Here is a 17,782-nt window from a genome sequence, read left to right as displayed (position 1 = left end):
AAAACTCTTATTGAGTAATATGAACGCCCACACAATGAATATTAATGACTATATACTGAATATAATTATCCCCGCCCCTGTTTACTGTTTACAGCATTAAGCATATTCTACAGACATTTTTACCTTGAAGATATATTTCTTTGCAATAATTGCAGCCAGGAATTCCCTTAATCAGCAGTTTGCAGAGAAGGGAGGAAGGGGCCATGACTCCGAGATTGTTTATGTAGCTGGGAAAAGAAGGCAGGGGGAGATAACACTGCTTTACACACATTTCCCCCACATTTCTTATGCAGCTGCAGCGCTTATCAGTCCTTAACAAGCAGAAGGGAAGGGAAAGGGGTAGCACGTTATCTATCAAGCACAGAAAGGTGCCTGTACTTTGTCTACCAAGTGCAGAAGCGGTGCTTGTCCATGCCTCTACTCCCTAAAACCATGTCTGCATACCAGCAGTTTCCCAGGTATATGCTTAACCCCTACATATCCCAACATGCTTAAAAATGTATTTGAAGGAAAAAGTCAAGGTCACTGGTGAAGATCAAGAAATGTAGACGTTGGAGAATCTGTTGTAGGACTGCTTACTAAACTGTAAGTTACCTTTTTCAGAGTAGCAGCCATGTTAGTCTGTATTCGCAAAAAGAAAAGGAGTACTTGTGGCACCTTAGAGACTAACCAATTTATTTGAGCATAAGCTTTCGTGAACTACAGCTCACTTCATCGGATGCATAAAAGTGGACTTTGTCTTATTATGAATAAGTGGTTCCCAGAGTTGTAGAAGGGGTATTTTCTCCAGTTTCTTCCCCTTGTGGTTGCCTTCTCTCAAACGTTCTGAAAGTAAAACATCTCCTAAAGAAGACTTTTCACATCTTCTTTCTTGTTTAAAATTACTGTTCTTTTCATCACTTTTTCACTTTTGCTAGCTGACTTCCTGACCTTTAACAATTTGTCTCTTGGCAAACAAAGTTGGCATTGTTGTTAAAGGTCAGGAAGTTGGCAATCAATGCCTGTCTTCAATAGGAAACCTTCTCCCAAAATTAAAAACTTCCAGCAGTGCCTTTCCCGGCACTATTCACTGGATTTTCCCTCTGTTTCCACTTGTAGTTAACGCATTTTTACACGAAGAGCTGCAGCTCAGTTTGCGTTACTGTGTACGGTATATATAGGCAATCCTCTGGGGGGGGAGGGGGGGGAAATGTTTGGCAAAACTGTCCTGCCTTTTCTCATAAACCATGAGGGAGTCATTTGTTTCAACCCTTAGAGCAATGTCATTTCCTTTTATACACCAAACAACTGCGTTGGTTCCTCAAAAATTACAAAATAGGACAAGGCTAAGAAGCAGGCAGTAGGCTGAACCAGCTGTGAGAGAATGGGCTTTTTACTAACAGCAGCCTTTGTTTTCCAGACTTTACTGGGTAAATATTTTACTTTAACTTTTCTGTGGATTGCAGTTAATTAAGTGATGCTGTTAATTGTACTGATCAAGAAATTGTACCTACCATGTGCTTATAAAGGAAAGTTGCTTCTTTAGCAGTTAGTAATCATTTGTTTGGACTCTTATTTTGATTTGGCCATGTGATTAGCATAACAAATGAAGAAGAGAGGGAACAGTGAATAAATAAGTGAAAGAGAGGGATCAAAAACCACCTGAGTAAAGTGCAATAGAAGTAAAGCTTACAGGGTACAGTTTTATATTATACCATCCTTTCCATGTAAAATTGTATCCTAAAATACTTTACAGAATAGCTGCATATAATATAGTTAAATAATAGCGGAGACAGACATGAAGAGGCACAAGAAAGGAAGATGAGAGTTTTCAGTGAGTATCTGAAGCAAGATGTAGGGTGGCTGAGGAAGAGATGCAGAAATTCTTATGATCCGGAGAAGGTGGCTCTTGCACCATCGTGAGGAGAGGCAATAAGGAGACCATTTTTAGATGAGCAAGGAGGACAACAGGGAGCGACAAGGTATGTAAGAGGGACTGGAATTATTTTTATGGAGTATTTTAAAAGCAAGGGGGACAATTTGGATCTTAAAACCAGAGTAGGGTTAGCACAGACGTGATGCAAGTGTTCTTACTAGGTGCCCCAAAAGACACATGCAGTGTCTTCAGAAGGGTGCTCTGACGCACAGGTGTAGGGGAAGACCTTCCGGCTAATGCTTTGCTTCTGAAGGGTGAAGCACAATAGATGCTGTTTGGGAGGCACTACTCTCCTCTGTTACCTGAATGTGAAATGAAATAAAGCCTTTCAAAACTGATAGGAAATTTAGTAAGTGGAAAAATCTACTGCAGCCGTCAAACTGCCATGTGCTACGATCCCGTAGATTGCTCATTTTAAGCAGGGTCAGGCTGGCTGGAGCAATTCTTGATGGGAGTCCTTCAAGCTACATTTTCTGAAGTGTCAGAAGCAGTTTCAGAAAGTAAGGAGGCATCAGTTCCCCTTTTAGATCAGCACAGTACCAAAGCCCGATGTTGGCGACAGATGGCATTGTGCTGCAGGACCTGCCACCTTTCAAATTAGATGTAAAGCCAATGTCCTGTAAACTTGATTCACTAAAGATCTTGTGAAACCTTTTTGTAAGAGTGGGGTTGTTGTTAACCCAGGGGTTCTGGCCAAACTCCAACTTACATAATTACATTCTGTCTTCCTAAATTCCCAGCAGCCTCTAATAGGAAAAGCATTCTTTTCTTCCTCATCTGTTTGATGGCATTGCTGTTAAACACCTGTCACATTTCACCCCAGAGGTTTTTGCTTTTCAATGATGGGCACAACTATTAATAGGTTTGTATAAAAGTCTGTTGGTGAGCTCCATTAGGCATTTTATGATCCTTATGGATATATGCTATCGAAACATCTTATCATTTTCAGTGTTTTTTTTTCTACAACACAAAATATTAAACTAACTTTGCTTCACCTATACAATTCAGTCGCTTTTGGCATGTTTTTAATTGTATTTGATACACACACAAAAATGAAAAAGGTCTTAAATGTAATTTGCTTTTTTCTTTTAGCTTTAGCTTTAATTGCATACTTTCAACTTCCTGTTTTTAAATTTATTTACTTTTGACTCTGATGGAGAAAATGCCAAATAAGCTGTTATAAGCACTGATGTCAGATCACCACTTGCTGGGGATTTCCAGATGGAAATTACAGGTTCTTTTCTCACTTCCTTCCTTACCCTTCAACAGCCAATTAATAAATAACAAATACACTTAATTTAAATGTGGCACAAACAATACTAGATGATATCCATAGTTCCAATATAATGTTTTTAAAGGAATTGATTGGATTGGAACAATGCTTTTGAAGAGAGGCTGCTAAAGCAAGTTTAAGACATGGAAGAATTTGTAACTAGGGGCAGAGGTTAAAGTTTATAAAAGCAAAAAAGGACAGCACATTTTTAAAGACTGAACAATTATTTAGGGCTTTATTTACATTTGAATTGGAGATGGGTGCAAGCTAGACAATTCAGATGCAGGTTCAGTTTTGGGGATTCCAAGCTTCCTTCCAAGTTCTGGGGTGCTTTGGAAACACAGAGTGACAAGTTGGCTCACAGAGAAATCTAGATCTGAGTTTGGGTCCAATTTCCAAGCATCTTTACAGACTGGGTTTATTTAGATTTGGGCTTCTAGGTCAGTCTGCTCTATAGACTCTGATTGAAAAAATTCAAGCATCGATTTCAAACCCCTCTAAAGTGTGATGGTGTCAAAATGTGGTATCCCAGTCCACCCCTCATCAGAATCACGTAATAAATATGTAAGCTATTAATAATCTTATCCCAAATAGTGTAATAAAGGTAAAGCCAATATGGGCCTCAAACTCAAGGTGATGTTCTTCTATTTCCTGTCCTGATAACATATGCATTTGCCTAATGAGTAACAGAACACTAGACCTAAACCACAATGAAATGAAATAGCAGGAATATCATGACAGATACAAGAGGCTTGGCTAAACACCAATAACTCTCATGCCTTAGTTCTTTACAAACGTGCAGAAATCAATTTATCTGGTAGGTAAATAGATAATTCTCTCACAGAACAATGAACAACCATTGGGGGTGAAAAGAAAAAATACTGATTAAAGACACTGAACCACACCCCAACACTGATAATTAAAAAGGCCAAGTTGGGATCTACACATGGGAGCATGCCTATGCATGAGAGTAACTATTTGCACAAATGGGCCTTTCCCCAAAATCCAACGGTCTTCCAATATTACAGTCTGAAAAGGAGTTTAAACTCAGACTTTTGAAAAAATTTATTGACTGATATTTAGACATTTCCCCTTTCTTGAGTCTTTAAAACTGTACAATTTCAGAAAGGCTAGGCATTTAGAAAGCTTATTCCAATCAGAAGCGTAATCTCATTTTAAGAAGCTTGAGATAAAGGAAGTAGAGAGGGCTCGATCTTTTTTCAGAGAAAGCAGTAATATTATTCAAAATCCAGTTTATGGTGTCTAGACACTAAGGTAATGGGAGAATTTTTTTACATTCATAGACATATCATAGAGAAATTGATATCCACGTTAAACATACTGACCCATAGAAGAGTACAAAAAACTTTAGCATTGGATATGTGATCATTGCCCAGCATGGATCAATAGCTCCAAATACATACCTTTAGAGGAAAATATGAGTTCTCACACACAATTCTAAGTCATTTTGTAATATGATGCCTTTCATCCAAGGTTCTCAAAGCCAATAATGAGCCATTCTGTGACCCCCTTACTCCCGCTAGGGAGCAATTACTGGCACAAGAAATCCCAATAAATCAATGTCACTATTCATGTGAGTAGCTGTTCACCAGTGGGAGTGAGGCATTCACAGTCTGACCCTATGAGAATCTCAGTTCTCAGGATATATGAAGACAGGTTTGTATTGTTTTTTGCACTAATGTATTGCTTTCCCCACTCCTCCCCAGGAAATGTATTGCACTTGTATTGTATTGCACTAGTGTATTGCTTCCCCCCTCTCCTCCCTCCTGCCCAGAAATGTATTGCACTTGTATTTGTATTGCACTAATGTATTGCTTTCCCCCCGTCCCACCAGGAAATGCTGCTGGAGAAGGACAGAAATCATATGAAAATTTTTTCCTTTGGAACTACACATTTTATTTCTATGGTGAGAGAACATACTGCACTTTGATCAAGTTGTATAAAATATGTAAACAGATCATAAACATTTCAAGACGATCTACCCTGAATTTAAGCTTTTTCTTGCATCTCTTTTAGAAAAACAATATTTTTCGGTGTTTTCAAATTTCTTTTGACATGTATTGTTCACAGCTTCTGTGCTGTTCAGAGAACAGGCACAGATTTTACAATATGACTGAAAAGGAGTGTAAGTGGCTATGCTCACTGCTGTTGAACCCCTGGTGCCAGGTCACAGTGTTACAGCGGTCTTAGCCTCTAGCAACCCCTATTAATCTCTTCTTGAGCCCTGTGATGGCCTGTTTGTGGCTATGTCTTCTATGGTTTAGCCCATGGGAGGGCAAACTACGGCCCGTGCGCCGGATCTGGCCCGTCAGGGCTTTCAATCTGGCCAGCGGGATTGCCAGCCCCATGGCGCAGCGGGGCTAAGGCAGGCTCCTTGCCTGCCCCGGCCCCACGCCGCTCCCAGAAGCGGCCGGCACCACGTTAGTTTATGCCAATTAGTTTATGCATTTTTTTTAAATTATTTTTTTACCATTACACCACTGTCCCTAACCCAGCTCCTCCAGGAGCCTCCCCAGATACTCTGATATGTCACAGGAGCCGGCAGCGTGATATCTAGCCAGTCTACCTCCAAACTGCACCCAGAGAACCTCTGTATGTGCTCATGCTTCATACCATCCACTTCCTCACTCTTGTGTCCTGTCCTGATGCTGAGTGGTGGGACCTGCAGTCACCTGCACCTGAGGAGGGCGAGGAACCCAGGTGGGTTAGTCTGTACTCCACTCTGGTTCCAAGGCGCACCAGAAATAGTAGTTGGAGGCTCCTCCACGGAGCTGTAAGCACAGGTGTGTACCTGGCATGGTTCACAAACTCCCACAACCCCTGCCCCATCTGCGACAAGAGAGAGCCCGGCACACACATATGTAGGTTGTAGCCCCTTTTCTGGCTCCTCTGATCATCAGTGTCTTTGCAGTCTCTGCCACTGGTTGTCTCTGCTGCTGTTTTCTGCCACAGTCATCACCTCCGCCTTTCACCCCAACGCTGTTCTGAGGTTCCTTCATTTAGCCCAGTTCTCAGTGATTTTAGCTCTTTAGTGATTTCACTGGGTAGTGAGGAACCTCTCTGCTGACTGCCTCTTCTGCACTGTCTTTTCACCGCAATACTGTCTCCATACTAGGGCTCAGGTTCATCTCCCTCAGATCAATTAACAATGAGTTCTGCTCTAGTGGTCACTCAGGAAAAATGAATCTAGTTGGCTCTTAACACTGGGTGGAAAGCAGAGAGGAATCAAAAGGCTTCTAGGACCCTTTAAACAGGTCCACACAACCAGGTAAGAACACCCATCCCCATGCCCTCTAATTCTTATTTGGATTTGGCATCACTACGCCCTGCTTACTGAATGAAGTTAAATGTAGGGTAGCCCCCTCAAACAGGGCATGCTAAGTACAGACCTGCTGCCCTTTACTCATACAATAAGGATAACAACATTTCATTACGTCTGTATTCAATACTAAAGTGAATTTTAACCCAAAACAGCCAAAATTGATCACTTTGGCAATGTGGGTCTTTCTCCTGATTCTCTCTAGGCAGAGGTATGTCTGCAAAGTCTCCTCCTCAGATCTTTTCCCTAGTTCATCACTAGATGTCAGGGGAGAGCTCATTCAGATCCTACTTTCACAGAAATGTACCTTCTGAATGTGCAAATGTGTACCACGTGCAACGGGTGCAGATTGTGTCCCTCTGATGGGTAACATTAAAGTTTGGCTATTAAAACATATACCCTTGAATGACTTATTTTATATTGTTTCCTCTATATTCCCATCCTAAAACACACTCCAACCCCAGGAAGGCTGTGGTTGCATGCAAGTTTCAGTATATCCCAGGAGAAAAACCCTCTGTTGTGTAACACTTACAATTGCTCAAGTACTCCAACAAGCAACCCACACATTAAGGACACGAGGAAATTCGGTTATGAGGACACACTGCCCAGAGAGCAAATCAGCAGCTTGTATGAAAGGCAGTCACCACACAGCCCCATTCAACACATGCATATCACGCTTACGGGACGGCCTGTTGGTATCTCCCTGCGTGTTCTGAAGTATTACCCTGTGCAATTATGAATATAAATATTGGTGCAGACCTCAAGTTAAACATGAACATTGTACCTTGATATTTAAATAAAATATTAAGTAAAATATTTAACTTTATATTTAAATTGTTCCTGAAAGAGCTAATAAACAGCTAAGTACCAATATTTACATGTACCGAAAAATATGAGTTTTGAATTTTCTGATGAACTTTGTGAGTCTAAAGTGTTAATAGAAAATGTCACAGCATCTAAGTCCAAGACTGTCTCTATACTCTTCTGTCTCTGTATGTGCTCATATCCTTAACTCCAGCTTAACAAAGCTAATTTTGTTTGGGAACTTCTTGTGTTTTCCAATGTTCAAAATGTTTGACATGCATAGAGAACAAAGTAGGTTGGGAGAGGGGTTCATCTGTTCTGATGTGTGATTTTAAATAGAACATAGATACTCTGGGTATGTGAGAGGCACCTTCAATAATTATAAATATATTTGTACAAGATGCAACCAGACTCATCCAAAACCATTTTGTCATTTAGACAATTACACGTATGATGATTATCCTTCAGAAAACTCCACAGATTATTATTCTCCAGAATTCTTCACAGCTGATTATAGTGAATTCAAAACTTCATTTGGAAAGGTAGGTTAGTTTCTTTCCTATTCCTCAAAACACAAAGATGCAATCATTATTTGCAGTAAAGGCTGTTGCAATGAAGTGGATAGATTTCTAAAAATGGTCAGATAATTTATTTAAAAAAATATGCTAAGAAAATCATCAACATATTATTCAAGGAGAGGGATATTCACCTGTATGCAAAGGGCCACCATAAAGACTTTGCATCACTTAAGACCCCTTCAGTCCCATCTTGAAGATCACCCTAATATTATACATTTAACTCAGATCTATACACAGGGGGTGCCACAGAGAAGCTGGTCCGTGAGAACAATCAGGCCTTCAGCCTACCCGCAACAGGCTCTGCTAACGAGAATGAACCAAGCCCAATCCATCTGGGGACAACTGATTGCCTAAATTGCTGGCCAGCAGCTAATTAGTTAAGGAACACCTTCTGAGAAGAATCAGAGGGGTAGCCGTGTTAGTCTGTATCCACAAAAACAACGAGGAGTCCAGTGGCACCTTAAAGACTAACAGATTTATTTGGGCATAAGCTTTTGTGGGTAAAAAACCCACTTCTTCCGATTCATGGAGTGAAAATTACAGATACAGGCATAAATATACTGGCACACGAAGAGAAGGGAATGAATTGGCCTTCTCTGACTGACCCTGACTGAATTGGCCTTGCCAGCACTGGTTCTCCACTTGTAAGGTAACTCTCTTCTCTTAATGTGCCAATATATATTTATGCTTGTATCTGTAATTTTCACTCCATGCATCTGAAGAAGTGGGGTTTTTATCCATGAAAGCTTATTCCCAAATGTATCTGTTAGTCTTTAAGGTGCCACTGGACTCCTCGTTCTTCTGAGAAAAGGAACATTCCGGAAGGCAGAAAGAGGAAAGCACCCATGTGGAGGGCTTCTCAGGGGGAGCTAGTGAGGGAGCTCACTGGGAAAGGACACCAAGGCAAAATGCTCCTAGGTGGGAGAGGTTGGAGGGAACTATGAATGCCAAGTTCCAGCAAAAGCTGGTCCCAATGGACAGACTTCACCAGACAGCAGCAGGAGCACCAGAAAAAAGGAATTATATGCTGCTCCAAGGAAGGGTTGTCATGTATCACCTCTGTGGGGATCCTGAATCAAGAGGAGAACCTTCCCCACTGGATGACAAGAGACACTGACTCCAGAAGAGGGGTTTGGATCAAGAGGACCCCACTGGCCAATGATCTGGACATAAATGGGAGAGATGGATGAAGATTAATTCAGCCTCTTCCCCCTCCACCTAGGATGCTGGGGTGGAGCCCTATTTGTGTAAATGTTCCACCCTTGGGTTAACTAAACCCATACCGTGAAGGGGCACTGTTCAAATAACATAAGCCTCATTGGACTTATTGAAAGCCCAATGGGGGAAACTGAGACAGAGACATAACTGCAGCAGTGAACTGTGCCACCAGTAGATGTTTCAGGGGTGAGGGCCCTCATTACAGGCGGTTTATTTACAAAAACACTTACCAAATTCTTGATTCAGAAATGTAAAATTAAATAAATCTGGCCACAAAATATTCATCAAATACTCAAACTGAAACCCATAACAAACATGCTGTAGATATGGTTATTTTTGCAGTTAATGCAGAAAAAGCAAGTGTCAGGGAAAATATTTACTGCAACAATTCTAGTTCCACTGTATAATGGAAGAGTATCAAACTCACCCAAAATCACAGACACTCCTGCATATCTAGCATAGAATGGATTCAGTTTTATCTTGTGATAACATGGATTTAGTCTCTGTTTGCCAGAAGCTGGGAATGGAAGACAGGGGATGGATCACTTGATGATTACCTGTTCTGTTCATTCCCTCTGGGGCCCTGGCATTGGCCACTGTCGGAAGACAGGATATTGGGCTAGATGGACCTTTGGTCTGACCCAGTATGGCCGTTCTTATGTTCTACAGTATGCCCGCGCGACAGGCTGATGGTTAGGGTGTCGTCAGTAAAACCAAGTGCATTAGGGAGTCAAGGTGAGTGAGTAATATCTTTTATTGGATCATCTTACATAGGGTGACCAGATAGCAACTGTGAAAAATCGGGATGGGGGGGGTGGATAATAGGCACCTATATAAGAAAAAGTCCCAAAAAATAGGACTGTCCCTATAAAAATGGGACATCTGGTCACCCTAATCTTACAGAAGTTGTTCCAATAAAAGATATTACCTCACCCACCTTATCTCTCTAATATCCTGGGACCTACACAGCTACTACTACACTGCATAAACCAAGTGCTTGATTACTGAAGGGCTCTAGAGGAGGGGGATAGGAAAAGGATATGTCACCTCTTCATATATCTATTAATCTGTTGATATCTCCTCTCAATGCCGCTGCAAGACTCAGCAGCCTTGCTACTCTTAAAGACAGTGAACAAATATCTGCTAATGAGTCTCCAAACTAGCTGAACCACTCTCCCCAGTTATGTCCTATAGACACGACAAGGGGTAATGAACCTTAACTCTAGCTTTGATGCAACAGTATTCAGAATGACTGATTTTGTTAACTTTACAGGATTTGACAGAGTCTGCAGGATCATCACATCAGGGCCATCTTCCCTTCTTTGTCCTTCTCCATCTTCTATGGTTTTTGCTACAACAATTCATACTTCTTTTGTAGAAGGTACTGAGGTTCTGTATTGTTACTTGGGTATTTGTGTGTCATCACTGTTGATTTCTTGATCTAGCAAACAGTTCACTAGTTTCCAAGGCAGCAGCAGGCTGTGTGTTATAACTCCAAGTGGAAATTACAACTCATTCTGAGCACCCAAATATGTGCTAGGAATTTCAAAGCAAAAAGAAAGGATCCTGTCACTGCTACATAAAGCTTGCAATGTAAAAACCAGATAGGACATGAGTGAGAGCCAAAGTCAGACAAAAAAGGGGAAAGAAAGAAGGGAAAGGAGTACAAAAATTAGATTATGCAGTAACTTGGTAAGACATGGAAACACCTTGGTGTATCCATTAATTTCAGTTATGGGGGGTAGTTGGCTATGCTTTCACAAGTGACATGGCAGAAGCGAGTTCTTAGAAGGGACCCAAATGAGGTTGGAGTGGAGGCCTGGCAAAAGAAGCTACAAAAGCTGGGCATGGGAGAAAGAAATGAAGGGGGAATCAAGGTTGATCTCAATGGCAGAATGGAAAAAACTGGGGGAATGCAAAGGGAGACAAGGTTGGAGATGAAAGCAAGGGTAAGGACCTTGAAATTGATATGTAGAGCAAAGTAGAGCTGGTGGATGGATATGAATTAGGGGATGATCAAAATGACAGGTGGGAAAGATGATTTGGTGGCAGAGTTTTGGATGGACTGAGGAGAGACATGGTAAGCATCCAGAAGACCACAGAACAGGCCGCAATAGTCAATGTCACAGTTTAGTAGGATATGGACAAGTCATTTAAGATAAAATTTTCAAAACCGCCTATCTGATTTATGAGCCTAATTCCCATTGACTTTTGGGACAGAACTTTTGTCATAGCTCGATCAAGTTCAATGGACAATTTACAGCAGGTAAGGATTTGTCTCTGAGATTTCAGTACAGTCATGATTCAAGGCTCTTTCAAACACACAGTGACGATATGTAAATCTCATCCTCCAAAAAAACACATCTTCATTAGATCCTAGCAAATGGTCTCTTATATAAAATGTTGACTTCTCTTTATTGGAACAATTTTATTGTCCTTTGCATTCTTTGAGCTGTGCTCAGTTGCACTAAATCTGGTTTGATGTTTGCTCCTATAATTTTATGCAAACTGTTCATAATAAAATCCAAGCTCAGTTGACTTCAATAGACAATTCACACCAGTTGAAGATTTGTCCCTTATCACTATATACTGTAAATTAAAAATAGATGGAAAGTCACCATTATAACTTGTTTATGTTTCCCCTTTATTTCAGATGTGAACAGCTTTGCTTTGAATTAGAACATTCCTCAAGGAGGAAAACAAAGAACACTGCCACACTTGTAAATTACTTCCCCTACAGTGAATCAACTACCTTTTTTTTAAGTGCAGTTTATGTATTTATTTAGGAACACAAAGATATAAAACAGATGTAACAGATATGTTTCCTCATAAGTAGTATAAATTGCATAAATGTTGACTAGCTCTTCATATCTTCTGTATTTCTTCCTCTCACATTTCCTCACTATCATTCACTGGGTTCTATTGTAAATATAAAATATGTGCCAATAAAATGAAGCACTGGCTGATCACTTCAGATCTTTTAGTGCTATCTGATGTTCTGACATCACTAGATCAGCTGATGATATCTCCCGGGAATGCAAAGGGAACTATACTAGCCATTGGATCTACTCTTGAATAGTTTCAGCTGCATCCAGAAACGGTCTGTCTTATAGACAGTTGAAACAAACAAGACATAAAGGGGACTATGGAGTAAGCATACTTACTGGTTCACCTCCCCTAAAACAATCACCTCCGTCCCATTACATTTAAAATGGATATTGCCCACTGGCCATGTTTATATGGCTGTGTTCCTATTCACTCTAGACAGGTCTCTGGCTTCCTATTGACCACAGATCCTGCAATCTCTCACACACATGAGAGTCCTGTAAGTAGATATGTCAGAAAGAGAGAGGGCTCAGACACAGATGACAAATTATTAGATATTTCCATATGAGAGACTGAAAAAAGTGCTTTGGAAAGGAGAAGAATAAGAAAGGACATGATTGAGACATACAAAATAAAAAATGGTAGAAAAGCTCATTCAGGCACTCCCATGTACCCTCTCACATAGTATAAGATCAAGGGAACATTCAAATGAAACGGAAATGCAACAAATATATAACTGACAAAAGACAGGTTTCAGAGTAACAGCCGTGTTAGTCTGTATTCGCAAAAAGAAAAGGAGTACTTGTGGCACCTTAGAGACTAACCAATTTATTTGAGCATGAGCTTTCGTGAGAAGTGAGCTGTAGCTCACGAAAGCTCATGCTCAAATAAATTGGTTAGTCTCTAAGGTGCCACAAGTACTCCTTTTCTTTTGACAAAAGACAATGCATTCTTACACAAGACATAATTAACATGTGGAACTCAGGGCTGCAAGATTTCTCAAGAGATTCTCTCCTGTGTTGATTGGCTGTCTGCCTCACTCAACAACTGCCCCGCATTGCCTCCTTCTTCCTTCCTAGAGACTGGGAGTGGATGGGTCATTACACAAAGTAAAACTATTTCCCCATGTTTATTCCCGTCCCCCCCCCCTCACCACTGTTCCTCAGACGTTCTTGTCAGCTGCTGGAAATGGCCCACCTTGATTATCACTACAAAAAGTTTTCTCTTCCCTCCCCGCCCCCAGCTCTCCTGCTGGTATTAGCTCATCTTAAGTGATCACTCTCCTTACAGTGTGTATGATAATACCCATTGTTTCATGTTCTCTGTGTATATAAATCTCCCCACTGTATTTTCCACTGAATGCATTCGATGAAGTGAGCTGTAGCTCACGAAAGCTTATGCTCAAATAAATGTGTTAGTCTCTAAGGTGCCACAAGTACTCCTTTTCTTCCTTCTGTCTCTCTTCTCATCTGCTCTGTTCCCATCACTCCTCTCTCTTTCCTTGTCTTTCCATTTAGCTAATCCTTGATTAATTGAACATACCCACTCTTAAAAAAAAATTCATCTAATTAACATAACATTTCCCACAATCCCATTGTTCATACTGCTTCCAAGTTAAATCCTTTCCCTCAGTTCTTAATGTGTAATGAAAGAGGTGCCGGGGCTCAAGCAGTATTTTTACTTTCATAACTGACATGGCAAGCCCAGAGGTGCTATGAACTGCCAAGCCTAGAGGTGCCAGCAGGCTCAGCCCTGGCAAGCCTTGGCACAAATTAAGCACTGCTTTCCCCTACCCCAAGTCTGTCTTGTCTATTTAGTTTGTGAGCTCTTCAGGGCAGGGACTATCTATTACTTTGTGTTTGTACACAATGAGACTCCATTCTTGGCTGGTCCCTAGACTCTGCTGTAATAAACATGACTAATAATAGTATCACTGGGGTCAAGAGCTTAGTAGAGTTAAAAAATTGAAATTTGTTTGTATAATGAGTATATCCGCAGTTATTTTACACACAATACTTTTTTTTTAAAAAGATATAAAACCTCTTTCAGGCCATAAGCCAGCCACTAACAGACTGGAGTTAGGAAGAAATTTCCCATATAGGAAGGTTATTCTGTAACTGTCCATAACAATTTCTTGCTTCTTCCTTTGAAGCATCTGAAACTGGTTACTGACAGAGATGGAATACAAGTCTAGTGCGACTATCAATCTGAGCTGGTATGGCAATTCCTATGCAGGTAATGATTTGCAATATTGGGCCTGTTTTATTTCTGATCAAGCAAAAATAGTCTTGCCACAATGCATATCTGGCTTATACATCTGTGCAACACATGAAAAGAGGGTGGAAATGGAAAGTAAACCAAAAGCAGAGTTGTGAGGACTTTCAATTCAGTAGCAATTGTTTTTACAGGAGGGCCAGGAAACTCAGAGTGGAGCAGAACTCCATCCTGTTGGGCCTGGACAAAGGCAAAGACAGAGCAGCTGGAGAGAGGTCCTGGCAATCAGAGACCTGGAAGCATGGCAGAGCAGCAGCAGAAGTCTCAGGAAGGGGTAGGAGTAGTAAGAGAGGTGGGTATGAGAAATGGCCTGAGTGAAACATAACTGTAGGAGAGGAGCTGATTGTAAATATGGTTCACACCTTACTTGACTCAGGCCAGAATCAACATTTTGGGCTCATCAGTCCCTTCAGAGTAGAAGGCGGAATTTTTCAGGAAAATGACATGAGTGTGTTTAGTCATTTCCCACACACAACAAAGTCCCAGTTCCTTCAGCATCAGTTTCCAGTAATTCAACTCATGCTGTCCTGTATTATTTTTAGTTACCAGCACCACCTTCTGGATTTTTAATGAATTACCATGATGATCTTTTCAAAAAGCTACAAGGAGTCTGGTGGCACCTTAAAGACTAAGCCCTGGTCTACACTAGGACTTTAGGTCGAATTTAGCAGCATTAAATCGATGTAAACCTGCATCCACACGATGAAGCCCTTTATTTCGACTTAAAGGGCTCTTAAAATCGATTTCCTTACTCCACCCCTGACAAGTGGATTAGCGCTTAAATCGGCCTTGCTGGCTTGAATCTGGGGTACTGTGGACACAATTCAACGGTATTGGCCTCCGGGAGTTATCCCAGAGTGCTCCATTGTGACCGCTCTGGACAGCACTCTCAACTCAGATGCACTGGCCAGGTAGACAGGAAAAGAACCGCGAACTTTTGAATCTCATTTCCTGTTTGGCCAGCGTGGCAAGCTGCGGGTGACCATGCAGAGCTCATCAGCACAGGTGATCATGATGGAGTCCCAGAATCGCAAAAGAGCTCCAGCATGGACCAAACAGCATGGGATCTGATCGCTGTTTGGGGAGAGGAATCCGTGCTATCAGAACTCCGTTCCAGTTTTCAAAATGCCAAAACCTTTGTCAAAATCTCCCAGGGCATGAAGGACACATGCCATAACAGGGACCCGAAGCAGTGCCGCGTGAAACTGAAGGAGCTGAGGCAAGCCTACCAGAAAACCAGAGAGGCGAACGGCCGCTCCGGGTCAGAGCCCCTAACATGCCGCTTCTATGATGAGCTGCATGCCATTTTAGGGGGTTCAGCCACCACTACCCCAGCCGTGTTTTTTGACTCCTTCAATGGAGATGGAGGCAATACAGAAGCAAGTTTTGGGGACAAAGAAGATGATGATGATGATGATGAGGTTGTAGATAGCTCACAGCAAGCAAGCGGAGAAACCGGTTTTCCCCACAGCCAGGAACTGTTTCTCACCCTGGACCTGGAGCCAGTACCCCCCGAACCCACCCAAGGCTGCCTCCTGGACCCAGCAGGCGGAGAAGGGACCTCTGGTGAGTGTACCTTTTAAAATACTATACATGGTTTAAAAGCAAGCATGTGAAAAGATTACTTTGCCCTGGCATTCGCGGTTCTCCTGGATGTACTCCCAAAGCCTTTGCAAAAGGTTTCTAGGGAGGGCAGCCTTATTGCGTCCTTCATGGTAGGACACTTTACCACTCCAGGCCAGCAACACATACTCCGGAATCATTGTAGAACAAAGCATTGCAGTGTATGTTTGCTGGCATTCAAACAACATCCGTTCTTTATCTCTCTGTGTTATCCTCAGGAGAGTGAGATATCATTCATGGTCACCTGGTTGAAATAGAGTTCTTTTCTTCAAGGGACACTCAGAGGAGCCCATTCCTGCTGGGCTGTTTGCCTGTGGCTAAACAGAAATGTTCCCCGCTGTTAGCCACAGGGAGGGGGGAAGGTTGAGGGGGTAGCCACGCGGTGGGGGGAGGCAAAATGCGACCTTGTAACGAAAGCACATGTGCTATGTATGTAATGTTAACAGCAAGGTTTACCCTGAAAGAGTGTAGCCACTGTTTTATAAAATGTGTCTTTTTAAATACCGCTGTCCCTTTTTTTTTTCTCCACCAGCTGCATGTGTTTCAATGATCACAGGATCTTCTCCTTCCCAGAGGCTAGTGAAGATTAGAAAGAAAAAAAAACACACTCGCGATGAAATGTTCTCCGAGCTCATGCTGTCCTCCCACACTGACAGAGCACAGACGAATGCGTGGAGGCAAATAATGCCAGAGTGCAAGAAAGCACAAAATGACCAGGAGGAGAGGTGGCGGGCTGAAGAGAGTAAGTGGCAGGCTGAAGACAGGGCTGAAGCTCAAATGTGGCGGCAGCGTGATGAGAGGAGGCAGGATTCAATGCTGAGGCTGCTGGAGGACCAAACCAGTATGTTCCAGTGCATGGTTGAGCTGCAGCAAAGGCAGCTGGAGCACAGACTGCCACTACAGCCCCTGTGTAACCAGCCGCCCTCCTCCCGAAGTTCCATAGCCTCCACACCCAGACGCCCAAGAACGCGGTGGGGGGGCCTCCGGCCAACCAGCCACTCCACCACAGAGGACTGCCCAAAAAAAAGAAGGCTGTCATTCAATAAATTTTAAAGTTGTAAACTTTTAAAGTGCTGTGCTTAAAGTGCTGTGTGGCATTTTCCTTCCCTCCTCCACCACCCCTCCTGGGCTACCTTGGTAGTGATCCCCCTATTTGTGTGATGAATGAATAAAGAATGCATGAATGTGAAGCAACAATGACTTTATTGCCTTTGCAAGCGGTGATTGAAGGGAGGAGGGGCGGGTGGTTAGCTTACAGGGAAGTAGAGTGAACCAAGGGGTTTCATCAAGGAGAAACAAACAGAACTTTCACACCGTAGCCTGGCCAGTCATGAAACTGGTTTTCAAAGCTTCTCTGATGCGTACCGCGCCCTCCTGTGCTCTTCTAACCGCCCTGGTGTCTGGCTGCACGTAACCAGCAGCCAGGCGATTTGCCTCAACCTCCCACTCCGCCATAAACGTCTCCCCCTTACTCTCACAGATATTGTAGAGCACACAGCAAGCAGTAATAACAGTGGGGATATTGGTTTTGCTGAGGTCTAAGCGAGTCAGTAAACTGCGCCAGCGCGCCTTTAAACGTCCAAATGCACATTCTACCACCATTCTGCACTTGCTCAGCCTGTAGTTGAACAGCTCCTGACTACTGTCCAGGCTGCCTGTGTATGGCTTCATGAGCCATGGCATTAAGGGGTAGGCTGGGTCCCCAAGGATACATATAGGCATTTCAACATCCCCAACAGTTATTTTCTGGTCTGGGAATAAAGTCCCTTCCTGCAGCTTTTGAAACAGACCAGAGTTCCTGAAGATGCGAGCGTCATGTACCTTTCCCGGCCATCCCACGTTGATGTTGGTGAAACGTCCCTTGTGATCCACCAGAGCTTGCAGCACTATCAAAAAGTACCCCTTGCGGTTTATGTACTCGCCGGCTTGGT

The 17,782-nt window shown here is 42.4% G+C and overlaps 2 protein-coding genes across 7 annotated transcripts; both read left to right on the top strand.

Annotated features, from left to right (window-relative positions):
- Positions 1 to 395: 395 nt before the first annotated feature.
- Positions 396 to 12,089, top strand: LOC311512457 (uncharacterized protein). Of its 6 annotated transcripts, none has more exons than XR_014709458.1 (6): positions 396 to 458; positions 5,044 to 5,115; positions 5,705 to 5,909; positions 7,771 to 7,874; positions 10,402 to 10,509; positions 11,782 to 12,089. XR_014709458.1 is itself a non-coding variant. In XM_084613662.1 (6 exons), exons 1-5 carry the CDS (start codon positions 1,364 to 1,366, stop codon positions 10,504 to 10,506), a joined length of 492 nt encoding a protein of 163 aa, XP_084469788.1. In that variant the 5' UTR covers positions 1,271 to 1,363; the 3' UTR covers positions 10,507 to 10,509; positions 11,782 to 12,089. The 6 variants fall into 6 exon arrangements, 4 of the variants coding, with proteins under 4 accessions (XP_084469788.1, XP_084469790.1, XP_084469789.1 ...); XR_014709459.1 differs by lacking the exon at positions 396 to 458 and adding an exon at positions 1,271 to 1,409; XM_084613662.1 differs by lacking the exon at positions 396 to 458 and adding an exon at positions 1,271 to 1,409 and having other exon boundaries at positions 5,745 to 5,909.
- Positions 12,090 to 15,274: 3,185 nt separating this feature from the next.
- On the top strand, positions 15,275 to 16,921 carry LOC311512456 (uncharacterized protein; the record flags this gene model as incomplete). Its single annotated transcript, XM_084613661.1, has 2 exons — positions 15,275 to 15,794; positions 16,384 to 16,921. The coding sequence occupies 2 exons, from the start codon at positions 15,275 to 15,277 to the stop codon at positions 16,902 to 16,904; spliced, it is 1,041 nt and encodes a 346-aa protein (XP_084469787.1). The 3' UTR covers positions 16,905 to 16,921.
- Positions 16,922 to 17,782: the final 861 nt, after the last annotated feature.

This window comes from Lepidochelys olivacea (assembly GCF_965140295.1).
Source record: "Lepidochelys olivacea isolate rLepOli2 genome assembly, chromosome: 24".
Taxonomy (NCBI): domain Eukaryota; kingdom Metazoa; phylum Chordata; order Testudines; family Cheloniidae; genus Lepidochelys; species Lepidochelys olivacea.
The sequence above is the reverse complement of the archived record's forward strand: the minus strand, read 5'-3'. Positions and strand labels throughout refer to the sequence as shown.

Excerpts from the sequence above, each read along its gene's own strand:
- LOC311512457 (XM_084613662.1), top strand. The coding sequence starts at position 1,364 with ATGGGCTTTTTACTAACAGCAGCCTTTGTTTTCCAGACTTTACTGG. Across the intron at positions 1,410-5,043 it reads TGTTTTCCAGACTTTACTGG|GAAATGCTGCTGGAGAAGGA; the intron begins GTAAATATTTTA and ends CCGTCCCACCAG. Across the intron at positions 5,910-7,770 it reads GAGGAGGGCGAGGAACCCAG|ACAATTACACGTATGATGAT; the intron begins GTGGGTTAGTCT and ends TTTGTCATTTAG.